Source organism: Motacilla alba, chromosome 5, assembly GCF_015832195.1.
Source record: "Motacilla alba alba isolate MOTALB_02 chromosome 5, Motacilla_alba_V1.0_pri, whole genome shotgun sequence".
NCBI lineage: Eukaryota > Metazoa > Chordata > Aves > Passeriformes > Motacillidae > Motacilla > Motacilla alba.
The window spans coordinates 25,116,520-25,128,581 of NC_052020.1; the positions used below are offsets into that span (position 1 = coordinate 25,116,520).

The 12,062-nt window shown below is 41.0% G+C and overlaps 1 protein-coding gene across 2 annotated transcripts in view; it reads right to left on the reverse strand.

The window, feature by feature from the left end:
• The window catches only part of LTK (leukocyte receptor tyrosine kinase), a 92,981-nt gene extending 82,021 nt beyond the window's left edge, over positions 1 to 10,960 (reverse strand). For both annotated transcript variants that reach the window (XM_038137450.1, XM_038137449.1), the window contains exon 1: positions 10,729 to 10,960. In XM_038137450.1, coding sequence (XP_037993378.1) covers positions 10,729 to 10,771 — 43 coding nt within the window. In that variant the 5' untranslated portion in view covers positions 10,772 to 10,960. The remainder of the gene's footprint in view (positions 1 to 10,728) is intronic.
• Between the last annotated feature and the right edge of the window lie 1,102 nt (positions 10,961 to 12,062).

Below are 12,062 nucleotides of genomic sequence, written 5' to 3' on the forward strand. Positions count from 1 at the left end.
AACTAACCCTAGAAAATCTGACTCTCATTACCATATTGTAAGAAAGGTAGGCAAAGAGAGCTGAAAGATTGCATTGCCTAACTCAGATAAATGTTAAAAAAAATTGATTTATTTTGTACATTTACTTTTAGTAGTATGTTAGGTTGACTGAAAGAATGACAAATGTCTCCAGTGCTGCCAGTGCTTATAATTCCACTCTGAATTCAGTTCTCTACAGTGTTTTTCTTAAACATGCAGTTTCTGGAGCCATGTAATGACATGAAAATTACAGCAACAAAAATTACTTAATAGTTACCCAGGATAGCAAACACAAACTGGAAAGACTCAGAAACCAGATGGCTCATAAATATGTTTAATTTGATGATTTTTTTAACCCTATCTGTGAAACCTGAGCTTGGAGAATTTAAAAAGCAGGAAAACTGTGCTTGCTATACTTCTTCCCTTTGCAAATCTCAGAAACACTATGCAAAGGTACTTTGGCCAGCTCTATTTCTTACCCCTGTGTTTGTTTGTGTCACAAAGAATGAAAAGACATGCTGAAGAATATTTTTACATGTAGCTGATATTTATTTAAAAGCTCATGGGAGCACTTCCGTGTATACTAGAGAGTACAAAACATTTTGTGCATAAAAATTTAAGCCTGGGTCCAAAACTTGTTTTACCGTCTACCTTTAACATGATAAATGTAAGCCCCCACTCTCCACCTCCAGAACAGATTCAGTCCTATCCGTAAATGTTTAAGAGCACCTCCTCTTAACAACACTCTGTTCATGGTAGGGGTCAAAGTTGAAAACAGACTATTTTGTCTGAAGGGCTAAAGGGGAGACTTGAACACCCCACAACATCATGGTGTATCTCTCATTCCTCAGCACCATAGCATCAATGATAGGATTCAGACTATCAGCCCAAATTTGTCCTCTAAAACTGTTACAAGTTGTGTTAACTATATGCAAAATCACTAACTTGTTCCAAAAATAACAAACTGTCAAAACCAGAACTAAATGACAGCTAAACCAAATATTTTTTAGTTAGTACAATAGAATTGTAGGTGTTTTCACAGTAGTACAAATTCATAAGGCAGTTGCCAGCTCACTGACACCAAGCTGACAAGGCTGGCGTTGAGCACTTGCTCCCTTGCAGAGATTGGAAAGCAGGCATCCCTAAGCTAGATCAGGGTGTATTCACATAGTCTGAATTCAGGTGTCTAATCCTACAGGCTGGATTCACAAGATACTTCACCATTCAGGTGTCTAATCCTAATCAGCTGGATTCACTACTGTATTCACATAGTCTGAATTCAGGTGTCTAATCCTACAGGCTGGATTCACAAGATACTTGGATTCAGTGACTGTTGGGAAAGATTTAGAAAAAAACCCAGCAGACTCTCAGTCTGCTCCTGAGAGTTTCCCAGAACAATTCCTTCTGCCCCAGCTGGCCTTCCTTTTGACCCTGCTCTGAGACTGATCCCCTTCTTGTCCTTGTGCAGTAATCACCATATCCCCAGTTGTACCTAACACAAGCAGTAAAGGGTCACATCATAACTGAAACATTAAAATTATGTACAAACCAAGGAAGCTAGCTTTTCTTCTAGATCATTTCAAAGCATCCCTGCAGTATGACTGACACAGCTGAGATGAGACCATGCTACCACTTGGGGGTTGCCTAGAGAGGTGGAGAGGGGCACGCAAGCTGGAGACACAGACTGAACATCACCCAGATGTTGACCTCATGTCACTCAGTCTCAGGATGAGTGAAGAGCCCTAAGAAACCAGCAGAAGAATCAGCACTCCTATCTCTGAAATTCTGCATTTACTTGTATGCTGGGGGCAGAGTTAATGTTCTTCACAGCAGCTGGAACGGGGCTGTATTTCGGATCGGTGCTGAACACAAGGTTGATAATACAGAGATGGTTTTGGTTATTGCTGAGCAGGGCTTACACACAGTGGAGGCCTTTTCTGCTTTCCATGCTGCCACGGTGGTGAGGGGACTGGGGTGCATGGGAGGTTGAAAGGAAACACAGCCAGGACAGGTGACCCTAGCTGACCAAAGGGGTGTTCCAGATCATATGGCATCATGCTCAGCATATAAAGTGGGAGGAAGAAAAAGTAAGTGGAAGATGTTTGAAGTGATGATGTTTGTCTTCCCAAATAAGTCTTACCTGTGATGGGGCCCTGCTCTCCTAGAGATGGGTGAGCACCTGCATGCCTATGGGAAGCAGTGCACAAATCCCTTGTTTTGTTTGTGTGCACAGCTTTTGTTTCCCTGTCAATCTGTCTTTATCCCACCCATGAGTTTTCTGACTTTTACCCTTCTGATTCTCCACCCACTCCAGCTGGTGGGGGAGTGAGTGAATGGCTGCATGGGGTTTTTTTGCTGGGTGGGTTAAATGACAACAACTTGATATAAGCTTCCCCTCACTTTTCTCAGTGGAAGAATATCAATAACAGTATTAATTGCGATGTTGCTTCTCATCAATCCTTTTTTTGCAGCCACAAAGCAACTCCTACCAATAATAAAATAACTTCTCCAGCTTACTCTACATATACCTTAGTACAAAAGTGACTGTAATTTCTTCTGAAATTTAATTGAAAAATAACTATTGGCTAGATTTACCAAAGCTGATAACCCATGCACTCACATACAGCACAAATCACTGAAAAATGGTAATCTCTATATAAAATAGGTAATTAAAATATTATCACACAAAATCACTAGCAACCTCTGAGTAGTATACAGTTTTGGATAACTGCCTCCACTGAGGGAAGACAACATGTTTAAAGTGAAGGAGTTTTCCATATATTTTTCCTTTCATTAATTTTCACACACACACACATACATATATATATATATATATATATATATATATATATGCATGTAGGAAGGCACACAAGAGAGGAAAAAATTGTGTGGGAATCAAAATATGAAGGTAAGGAAAAAAAACCTAAGCCCAGTCCAAAATTTAGCAAATAAAAAAAAAGAGCTTTTGGAAGGGAAGCTAAATGTTTGAGTCTCATCAGACTAACCTGGCACAGCCCTAAATGAGGTGAAAAGAGCTAGATCTGCATATATCTCCCAGTTTTCTGTCCCTCTGAATAGCTGGAACACAAGCCCTTTTAACACAGCTAAATAAAACCCAGCTTGGTTTACTCACCTTGTTTTTCTTATAATTAATTCACATGTTTACTTTTGGAATTTTACTGACTTTTGTCTCAGGGTCTGCAAGAGACTGACAAACACAATGTCAAATTCTGGGAAAGTTTAAACTCTTCTAAGAACCTGATGATCTTGAAGGACCAAGAGGTATGTGGGACTTCAAGAAAGTTGAAAAAAATCAGTGATAGCGACTACTATGCTATCAGGGCTTAAAAAACTCATAAAGTCCAGTGTCCCACTAAGCTCTAGGCTGAACTCTTTGCCTGCATGGGGTTAAAGAAAGCTTCCTTCAGAGGTTTTAAATACTATTTCGGTTCCTGCAGTGACTATAAACACAAAAAATACTCCTGTTGTGAACTACATACTTTAAAAGTATTACTCGTGTAAAGAGATCTGAACTTCAGCACAGTACACATCAAAATGCCACAGAGAAAACTCTAAAAACATGCTAAAAACCATGGAAATTTTAAGCAGTCATGCTTTTTCTGTGATTCTGTTTGCTGAAGTCAAAGTAATAAATAGGTCTTTAATCACTCAGAGCCTGGTAGGAAAAAAAATATAAACAGAAAATACTTGGAAAATCTAAACTGCAGTTAAATATAACAACAGAAACAGAAAATTTTAAAAAATCAAGACATCCAAGTTATTAAAAGTGTCCAAGCAAAATCATCCATGCCCCTTACGTTGTCTAAAGTATTAGTCAAGGCACATGGGTCTGCAAAACCACCAAATTAGTTTTCGAGAGAAGAAAAATCATTTTTCAGTTCTGTTCCAGAGTGAATTCAGCTTTGCCTGAGGTTGCTCGAGTTCAGGCTGACAGCTGCTAACCCTTCTTTTGGTAACCCAAAACCACACTGGCTGGGCTCCTCATCTCCGTTGGAACAGAATTCCTCCATCTTGCTTCACCACCCAGCCTTGGCCACCTCCTATCCTCTCTGTGTATCCCCACAGTTTCCTCCTGCCTCCCTAAGGCCAGGAGAGCAGAGCCGATATTGTAAGGCAGAGCTACAAGGGAAAGTGCACGGGCTGAGTTCACCCTCAGCATATAGAAAAAGGTCTTGGTCCGAGCTGCAGAGCCACTCAAAACAGCCCTGCATCACTGCAGGGAAACTGGTGTTTCCAACAGCACTTCTGATGTGAAAATTGTTATTCCAGCATGCTGTGACTCTGAACCAGTAACCTGTCCGGTTCCATTTTCATTGAAGTTCCAATGTGATGGTCAGTTCTGCTTCCAGGCAGGAAAAAACTTGCAGTTTGGGTCTTCTACTGGCTTCTGAATAGCACAAAAACTCTTCACCAGAACAATATAGGAATAAATACTTCTCACCTACTGTACTTAATTCTGTGCAACAGAACACCATCACATCCTTCCATGTGACTTATTACTCTCACACTCAGTTACTTTATCACTGCTATATTTTTAATATATAAATATGTATCACCACAAACATAGACACAGAGGAGAGGTGTGGATGCTCTAACTCCAGAAAGTTGGCTGTTTATGCCCTCAAACACATGCTGTGCTACAAACTGGGAAAAAAAAAACCTAACTGAGCAACTGAAATACATGAATAAATGCATCATTCTTGGCTGATAAGCCAAATCTTATGGGATTTCAGATACCAATTAGCTGAAAATCTGTGATGTCTTATTAAAAGACACAGATCTCCCATTAGACAGGGCAAAAGTTCATCTGAATTGCAAGGATAAATCTGAACTTTTTGAAAAGACTTCAGCATTTAATTCTATAATTCTATATTATAATTCTATATTTTACTCTCATTCTTGACTAACTCTGATGAGGCTGCTGTACAATAGGTTATTAAATTCAATCAGTGCCGACATCAGGGGTGTTTATACCGTCACAGAGAATAGAATAGTTCACTTGGAAGGGACCTACAACAATCATATAGTCAAAATGCTTAAAATAAACATAAAGCCAGCTGGAAATCTCAAGACGTTTTTCACCAACAAGGGGAGAATTTTGTAAAGTTTCATGTTTTTACAGTCAGTTGTTTGTTAAAGAGAATATACAGAAAATGAACCTGAAATTCTTCTAAAAAGGTAACTTTTGGCCCGTGACTGTGCATCTCACTGAAATTCTGAGCTCTTTATTTACTCAGTACATATGGCAGAGTTGCTTTTTCTAGGTGAGGAAGACTGGAATGTCACCCCTGTTTCCTTTTATGTCATTTCCCTCTGTTTCCATTTCTCTTCATGGGTCCAGCTGTATGGTATGACATATCAGCTGTCCCTCTTGGCACGACACAACTGGGATAAGGCACAACATGGAGGTACAACACCTTCAGGAAAGCTCTTGGGAACAGCACACCTGAGGGAAGCAGAATGCTTCAGTGATATCCTGCCACTTGTCTGGGAGCTGTCATCCTTTAAGCACTGCAGAGGTCTGGAGAGGTCCTGACACGGCATTTGCTGAATTGTAAAGGTTCTACGCTTTGACCTCCCTCTTGCGCATGCAGCACAAAAAGGCAGGAACCTGACATTCCCCAGGCCCAGGCCCTCCCTAACCTTGCGGTGCTGAAGGAGTCACACAATCTGAAACAAAATCTCTACATGTTCCTCCTGCAGATCATAGCCCACCAGTGTGACCTGTCAGCACTCTTGTAAGGGAACTGCTCTCCCTACGCACTCAGAGCACATCTGTCAGCTACAAGTCACCTCTCACCAAACACTCCAATTCACTCCCTTTCCTACTCTCCTACCTGCCATGGGCTTCATCTTTGTGCATGCTGTTAGGAGGCTACATCAAAGCACTGGGTTTGTTACATGCCAGTAGAAGAGAGAAGCAGAGGAGCAATTATAATGGAATGGGAGGAAGAGGAATTGTAAGAGGAAGGACTGATGCTGAGAGGCAGGAAAAGACTATAAGCCTGATCCAATTAATTAGCATAATTAATGTCATTATTTTCCTCCTCTGATTTAAGGATTCAATACAGGAATCATGCTTACTCGTAGGAGTCTCAGATAAAAGTCTCCAGATACAGAAGGCAAGATGTTGCATGGCTGTAACTGTATTCCCATAGACATCCATCATTTTATGTTAACTATGAACCCTGTGTGTTCCTTCTTTTCCATTTATTTCTGGAAGGAACTCACCTGCCTTTCCCCTCAGCAGCTGCTCCCTGTTTGTGCTTTTACTAAAGGTTTGCAAAAAGTTATTTTTGTTTCTTATATTTCTGAGTAATTTGATCCAATACCAAGCTACAAACAATACCAGTCACTGTCTGCACGTAGAGTAATGATCATCAGCCTAAAGACAACCATCTGCATGTACAAATCTAAGTACAAACTGGAATGTGGTATTATAAAATAACTGGGAAGTTTTAATACAGGATTTTCCAAGTCATTGGCAAGCCCAAACTAATTTTAAAAAATCAAAACAAACAAAAAATCTGTCACAGGTCAACCTAAAAATCTTCTGAATCAAAAGTTTTATAAAATTGCAAAGACAAACACATTTCAGGGAGTTCTGGACTAGAACAGTTAATATCAGATGTTTCATTTTGACATGAAATCATGTTTTATGTTTTTTAAATAATATCTCTGAATGCAAGGCTTTTCTGACCAAAAGTGTGAAATTTAATAAAAAATTAAAACATGTAGATTTATTTGAATGTCTCAATATGAACTAACTGGTGCACACACAAAATAAATGACCAAATGTAACAGCTCAAAGCCTAGACCATTTTATGAAGCACCTTAGTGTCACACATCAGCAGTGTCCGCTAAAATTAATTCAAGGTGAAAATTTCTCTCTGCTCTTGTCACAGATATCACAGATGCATTTCTGCACACCAGCACAGCCAGCATGTGCTCCTTCACATACACAAGCAGGCTGAAGACAGGGACCCTCCTGTGGATCTGTTTGGGACTCCAGGGATAGGAGAGGAATGTTTTTGAAACTTCACTGGAGTGAGGTATCCTTTTCTCCAACTTTAATTTATGGACTAATTAGAAATTATGCAGCTATGTAGCTTGGATAGAAAGATGGATTTATTATATGGCTGCTCATAATACATTGACTTCAGCTCTAAAGTAACACTACACATGGCTCAGTGTCTGATTTCTACCTCCTCCAACTTAGTCCTCCCTCCTGATGCAGTTTAGAAATCCCTGGTGTTTCTCTGCATGTGCGGAGACAGTACTGTGGGATTCCCATAAATTTATCATATCTTTTTCCATTGTATTTCAAAGAGTCCTTCACTTTGTAATGTCTATGCCTTAAAAAGAACTGTCTTGTTTTCCTTTCAAGGCACCCACCCCAGATTTGACTTTCAGTGACAGCCATAGTGCCTTGAATTGGATTTTCAGGCTAGGCACAGTACATGGAGACATGCTGTCATTTGCACAATAAAGGACTGTGGATACAACTCCTAAGACAAATTTCAAGGATCATTCGATGTTCTTCTGGTTGGAACCATTTAAGTGAAATCACTACTGTACCTGTGTGCTACTTTAACTGAGCAGAGATAGGCACAAGAAGAAGAAAATAAGAGAGAAGTTCTTCAGTGAAGAGACAAAAGAGAACACAGGGCCCCATCCCTTCCCCGCTTGGCATGCTCTCCTCCAGCAAAGGGACACACAAAGCACTAAATGTTTATCTAAGTGAAATAGATGCACTGGTTTATTTTAAGTTGACTTATAACAAAATAAGGTACTCCTGTATCTTCCTGCATGTGTGGACTGACTAAACTTAAGCCATTTTATACTCCTTCTACAAAACAGGGCAACTCAGTCCTGAGAGGTGTATAAATCCAGGGAGAGAAACAAAATGTTCAGGGCTTCTGAAAACTGTCAGTTAGACAAATGCAAGCACCCAGGAATGGGGCGTTCATCATTGCCATGCTGATATACCATTCCACAGACAAAAGAAAAGCTGGCTGTCTTACTCCTAAACCTGCCATCAACCTTCCTATGCTTCTCTGCCTTAGAAAGAATTCAACAAAACCCAAAACCATAACTATTCACCAGGCTGAAATTAAACCTAAGTTACCATATTCTGTGATGGCTGCACTGCAAGCATTGGAAGGGACTGTAAAGAAATCCTGACAAAGTGCCTGTACCAATATTATCTCATGGACTATGGTTATACTCAATAGCTAAACTCTGAGCAATGACATAAACATGACCACACATTTGGAAAGGTGTTTGAGGTTTGCTCAGGATGTATGCTGTGCTGTAATTTTGCAGATAGTTGGCTCTCCATGTTCAAAGGCAAGAGTATGACATCTAGCCAAGCACAGCCTGGTTTCTCACAGAACTGAAAAGGACTGACCTACCCACCCCTTACCAAGCTCAAGTAATCAAAAGAATATAATGCAATATGAAGTTCAAAGTAATACTGGTGTTTAAAATAGAAAGAAAATTCTCCAAGACATTCATCTGGTGGCTTTTTTCACCTTTTTCCCAACCACCTCCTGAGACCTGAGGCTAGTGTGCAACCTCAGCCTCAAAAAGACTGTGAAGTTGCTTTGACACTGAACAATGTATACCTGTGGATTAAGTCTTTTCCTGTTTTTGTTACCTTTGGTTTGGTGGTTCTTTTTCTGAGGGTTTTTTCCTGCTATTGTTCTCTACAACCTTCTGAATTTTCTCATAGCGTCTTAGTTTTTGCACCAAGAGGACTTGCAACATCCTCCAGGGTTTCATGTGGCAAAAATTGCCAGTGAATGGAAACTCTGAAATCACCCTTTTATGACAGAGCTCATTAGAAATATGTATGCCAGCCAGGAAAATAAAAGAGTGAGAAGACCTGCAAATTCCTTCATCACTTAGATCTTGGACTTTCCAAATAAAGAAGGAAATGTAAAACCACTCCAAGAATATGCTCCAGTAAAAATTGTACAGTGGAAATACAAGTGGTTTTTAAACTAATAGACTATAGTGTCTGAGAGCTGACGACAATAGCCCCCACAGTGAGGCAAGCAACCCCCAAGAGAAGACTGTGACAGCAGCTACATAGTTAAATGCTCATGCATTGAAATCTCCTCCAGTGATTGAGATTATTCTTGGCAGAAGACTGGACAGAGATTGTAAAATGTACGTTTATTTTCATTTAGCTCTTTACTTACTCTCTCTGTAACACACCCTTTTTGAAATCTCTTTCCTAATACAGACATGCTTCATATCACAGACTTGGATATACAACATATATAATTATCATTCCTTACATTAACATTACTTGCATGTTGAAAGCCACTCCACCAAAATCACTGGAAAGATACCTAGCAATTCTTGACGAGACCACATGCCATGACGGTTGAGGCAGGGATATACAGCTCTGCTTGCACAAGGTACACTTGTCCCGGGACCCTTCGACAGTAGAACAACCTAGTTCCTCTCAACAGACATAGAAGGCCAGAAAAAGCCTGAACTCAAAAACTCTGTGCTATGCCTTGGCATACAATTGTAAATAGAACTAAATTATAAAACCTGCTTAGAAACTGACGTCGCAGTATGTCTGCATATAAAAGTAAATATATACAAGTTCATCATTCAGCCAGAGAGAGGAAGTGCACTGCTCTAGCAAGAACTAGCTGCAGCGCCCAACAACCTGTTTGCCTTTCCTCCTTTCCGGCCCGAAAGTTACACGATCTGTTACACTGAGAAATACAAAGTGTCTTCTGATCCTTTCTAAGGGTCACGTTGTAGTCACTGTATCTACACTGGGGGTACTATTGTTACTGCAGCTTTCTGAGAAGTTCAGCGTGTCCTGATAGAGGCTTTTCTTTCCTAATATTCATAACAAATTTGCTTACCACTGGTCACATATAGTAAATGTGTCCCACTCCTACCTTTTTCTCCCATCACTGATTGCATGTATGCTGCCACCTCCCAAATTCTCTCCTATTCCTGCAGCTTCCCTCCTAATATCTCTCTTCTTCTCTCCTGCTATTGCTTCCTTTCTTTTGCTGTACTTCAGAACCAAAGCTGACAGTGACAAACAGCGCAGCAAAGATTCCTTTCAAAACTTAGCCTGAGGACCACTTTCTAGGTGGGAGCTCTTAAGCCCATCTTTCATAGTCCCAGTACTTACTCCTCTCTTTATCTGTGTCCCTCATCTCTCTGCTTAGACAAAGCATCCTCTCAAACTACACCTTTTCCTGTAAGCAACCTCGACTGCTCCTGGAGCATTACTCTTATCCCCCTCTCCAAAACAGCCCCAAAGAAAGCAATCCAGCAGACAGAGAAGTAAAATGGTCCTACGGTACAGCTGTCAGTTTCATGCCAAACCCTTGTACAGCGACTGCCTGCATCCAGCCTCAGAGCCTCGACAGCAGCAGTTTTTCTAAAACTACAGATTGCCTATTCATTTCAGTGAACAAAATTTACTTACAATCAAGATTTATTTTTCTGCATGTCACGCACTTTACATATGTTTCATGCCACTACTTTCAAACCCCAGCCCCCCTTTTTTCCCTACTGGTCTGAAAATAATGCTTTTCTGGTTTTAAAGGTAAAAGGGAAGGGGCAATGAAATAAGTCTGAGCCTCTGGGTAGAAGAGGAACTTTGCAAAATAAGGAGATGAGAAGGAAGAAAAATAAGTTCCTTACCCACTGTGGTGACCCACAGCAGCAGCTGTGGTAGCCGGTTCATGGCTCTGCGGGGCGCGGGCTGGTCCCACCCGGGTGCGCGGCTGTGGAGGGGAGTGCCAGGCTCTTCCTGCGCGCTCCGCTGGAGCTCTGAGACCGGGCTCGGGCTCCTGCTGCCTTGGAGGAAAATTCCCACCTCCTGCTCGGAGGCTCGTATGGGTCCTAGAGCCACCCTCCCTTCCTTGCCTCCTCCTCCTCCTCCTCCCGTTTTGCATACCGCTCCTGCACGATCAGCAAATTCACAAGGCAGTTGCTTCAGACACGAACACATCCATCTATAAATTCTCAGGCATTAGTATTCACCAGGACAAGGCGAATTCATTATCTAACTGGGTCGTTCCCCTCTCTCTGTCTTCCCTTGCAGCTGGCCCAATGACACACACGAGACACATGCACCGCCTGGACTAAGCTCAGCTCGTATTTAAGATGATAGAGAGGATTCCCACGGGCTGGAAGTGTGTTCACCGACTACCCCGAAAGAGAAATTGCCCCTAAACGTACAACCTGGAATCCCACCTTTCTTCCCTTAGAGTCACTTATAACCACTTAGCTCCCGAGCAAGACAGCCTCTGTTAGAGACACACAGTGAGGACCCGCAGGACGGCAAAATGTGGGACCTGTGAGTTCAGCATTTGCTCTTTAAACACTTCACTTCAAACTCTGTTTTCTTCTGGACCATCAGCATTTCAACTGCACTAGTTCACTCCACCTTCAACCTCTTTGCAGGTGTGTCTTTCCTTCATGGGGAGTTTATTCTAAAATTTATGTTCTTTTTATAATCACAATGCATTCTTCATGACTAATTCTCCAGGTGGGTGCTCTTACTCTGAATTAGGGGTGCTTTAGTCCAAAGTAGCATAATCTATTGTGGCTGTTGTGAATTTAACAGGTAGTACCTGAGTCTTGAGTAAAATACCATTCAAAATGTAGGAACTGGAGAGATTTGGAGCTGACCTGAATTAAAGCCCTTTTATGTCTGGTGGGGCTGGCACTTTCAAGGCAGAAGCCTGCATTCCATGTTTAATTGTGGTTCATAGAATAAACTAAAAATTTAATTTATTTACTTAAACTTCTCTGAGTTTTCCACTGATACCTATGCAGAACTCGAGGGTAGATGTTATTTTTGTATCTTAATAATTTATCTGGATGTAGAAAATTGCTTTTTGTTCAGCAACATATTGCTACTTTCAGCAAATTTACAGAGGCAGATTTTTTAACACAACTTGGATGATTTGGAAGCAAACATCATTCTAAGGCTTTCCTCTATGGGCACATCAATTACAAAAGTATGGTAG